Genomic DNA, 2500 nt, shown 5'->3' on the forward strand with positions numbered 1-2500 from the left:
TTATATAGGTAAAAACCCCAAACTGGAACTTATGGATAAATTTTGCTAGTTTTTAATGTGACAACTCACTAAGATGAATTTTATGGTCGCATTTAGCGAGTATTTCCACTTAATTTTGAACCTTGCCCTGGATCATAATTTTTACAATTTAGGTAGAGGCACCCTTGCTCATCATAACCATGCATCTGTGTGCTATATACCCAGATGCAGAGAAGACTCTCAATGAATTAATTCATTTTCATTATATGATCAATAGGGCCCCATCCAAACACCAGAACACCTGCCCCTGCGGTCATGAATTTAATTATTGAGGTAGATGTACTCTTGCTCATCATAACCACGCACTTACTTTGTCTGCTTGATACCCAAGAACAGAGAAGATTTTCAAGGAATAAATGTACATAAATAAATCAATACAACCCTGCCCTAGCACCAGAACCCCAGACCCAGGGGTCGATGAGTTTTACATTTTGGAAAAGACACCCTTGCTTGTTATAACTGCACTTAGTTTGTCTGCTTAATATACAGGGGGACAGAAGAAGATTTTTAAAGAATTAATGCATTTTCACTACATGTATAAGATCAACAGAGCCCTACCCTATCACCAGAACTGCTTACCCTGGGACATTGAATTTCATAATTTTGGGGGTCTCAATACTTATTATAATCAAGCCAACAGTTTGACTGATTAATGTCCAGGAGTAAAGAAGAAGATATTTGAAAATGGCATTTTTAATGGTTTTGGCACCAGCCCTTCAAGCCCCAGGGAGGCCAGGACCATGAAATTCATAATTTTTGTTCCCCTTTGCCCATAGATGCTACATACTACTTATTTTTTAATTGGTTCAGCGATTCCAGAGAAGAAGCTGAAAATGTTCAAAAGTATGACTGACCCACAATCCAAACAGAAAGCAATTGGTCACTTGAGTGACTCAGGTGACCTGAAAAAGGCATAATATTTAGACAATTATGGGGGAATTACTGGGGGGATAAATTTAGAAAAAATAAAAATAAATTAATAAAAAAAATCCTTAAATATAGTTGTAATCTGATTCCAAACATTAGTAACATACCATGTTTTCAGGGAGGTTCATGCTACAAAAATTCAGCAGCACATTTCTCAGCACCTTTAAAAGTGAGATAAATTATTTTAGTACGTTTTTTTAAATAATACACTGTACATGAATAATGGCATTCAAAATTTAACCCCCCGCCCCCAAATCTCACTCCCTCTACAGTAAAAGCTGGTTATAGGGAAGTTACTTGGACTTCCAATTTTACTTCCATATAGCCCAACTTCTTTACATATGTATAAGAAACAAAGTGAAAAATCTGTTTTGGGATTTGTTAAAGGTTCCTGACAGGTTTCCGAGTTTTCCATATAAGCGAGTTCTTTATAACCAGGTTTTACTGTATTCATAAATTCATAACACTATAAACTAATATCTTAAATGTGTGAAAAATAGTCATAAAATCTGCTACCTTCTATCACTTGCAAATATCTTTCAGAAAATAGCAGTCACAACCTATGGGTGCTTTAAAAATGTTAATGTTTAAATCTGCAACATATGTTTTTTGAATTAGGAATCCAACTTACAAGAACATTCAGTGAAATAGAATTTTGATTGACTCATAACTTGAAATTGACAAATATCCATGCATGAGAGATAATTTCTAAAGAAATTTTTTTTGGATATTCCTGCATGATTTTCAATACTTGATTCAAATCCACTTGGATTGCCAATCAGATATTAATACACATATTTATAGTATAAACAGTTAAAATTAGATATGACAGATTAAAATTACACTTACTGTTTTATCCAATCTATGTTCTTCCATAGCATCCAACAATATCCAAATAACTCTCCTGAAATCACAAAATCTTCTTTGTACAAATCTTATTTGTTTGATCTTACAAAATCAGCAAAACTTTGTTATATAATGTATCCCAAAAATTGTCCATGCCTCCAGAAGCACTCCGTTACACATGTATCAAAGAAAAATAAGCACTGATTTTCTTACGATGTAAAAAAAAAATAATTAATTAAAAAAACATCACTTTCAATTAATTGTTCAAGCAGCTTGCAGAAAACATAATTATGTATATTTATGGGGGAAAATTCTTCCTCAAGGTGTTCTTAATGATGTTTAAATGTAAATCAACACTTTTGGACATACTGCATCAATCACTCACAGGCAAATCTACTAGGAGACTCCATTTTCTGAAGCTCTCAGCACTTACTACAGAGGATACATTATATAAAGTACATAGTGTTTGCCAGTTTTATTTACCTTCTCTGAAGCTGAGTGACTTTTTCTCTGTTCACTCCTTTAAGTATATAGAATAGTGCAGCACTGTAAACAAAATATATAAAACATTATTAAAATTTTAATCAACTACTGAAACAACATACATCATGACTTTTAATTGATATACTGTATACAGGGAAATTTTCACCCCTTTCACCCTACTCATATAGGTGGGCGAATTCAAAAA

At 33.2% G+C, this 2500-nt stretch overlaps 1 protein-coding gene across 2 annotated transcripts in view; it reads right to left on the reverse strand.

Annotated features, from left to right (window-relative positions):
• Positions 1-2500, reverse strand: part of LOC133191893 (protein zer-1 homolog) — a 20836-nt gene that overhangs the window by 12167 nt on the left and 6169 nt on the right. For both annotated transcript variants that reach the window (XM_061327639.1, XM_061327640.1), the window contains exons 7-9: positions 2296-2358; positions 1816-1870; positions 1074-1127 (exon numbers count right to left, since the gene is read on the reverse strand). In XM_061327639.1, coding sequence (XP_061183623.1) covers positions 1074-1127; positions 1816-1870; positions 2296-2358 — 172 coding nt within the window. The remainder of the gene's footprint in view (positions 1-1073; positions 1128-1815; positions 1871-2295; positions 2359-2500) is intronic.

The sequence above is a fragment of the Saccostrea echinata genome, unplaced genomic scaffold, assembly GCF_033153115.1.
Source record: "Saccostrea echinata isolate AGI-Se365-2 ecotype Australia unplaced genomic scaffold, CSIRO_AGI_Sech_v1 ptg000025l, whole genome shotgun sequence".
Taxonomy (NCBI): domain Eukaryota; kingdom Metazoa; phylum Mollusca; class Bivalvia; order Ostreida; family Ostreidae; genus Saccostrea; species Saccostrea echinata.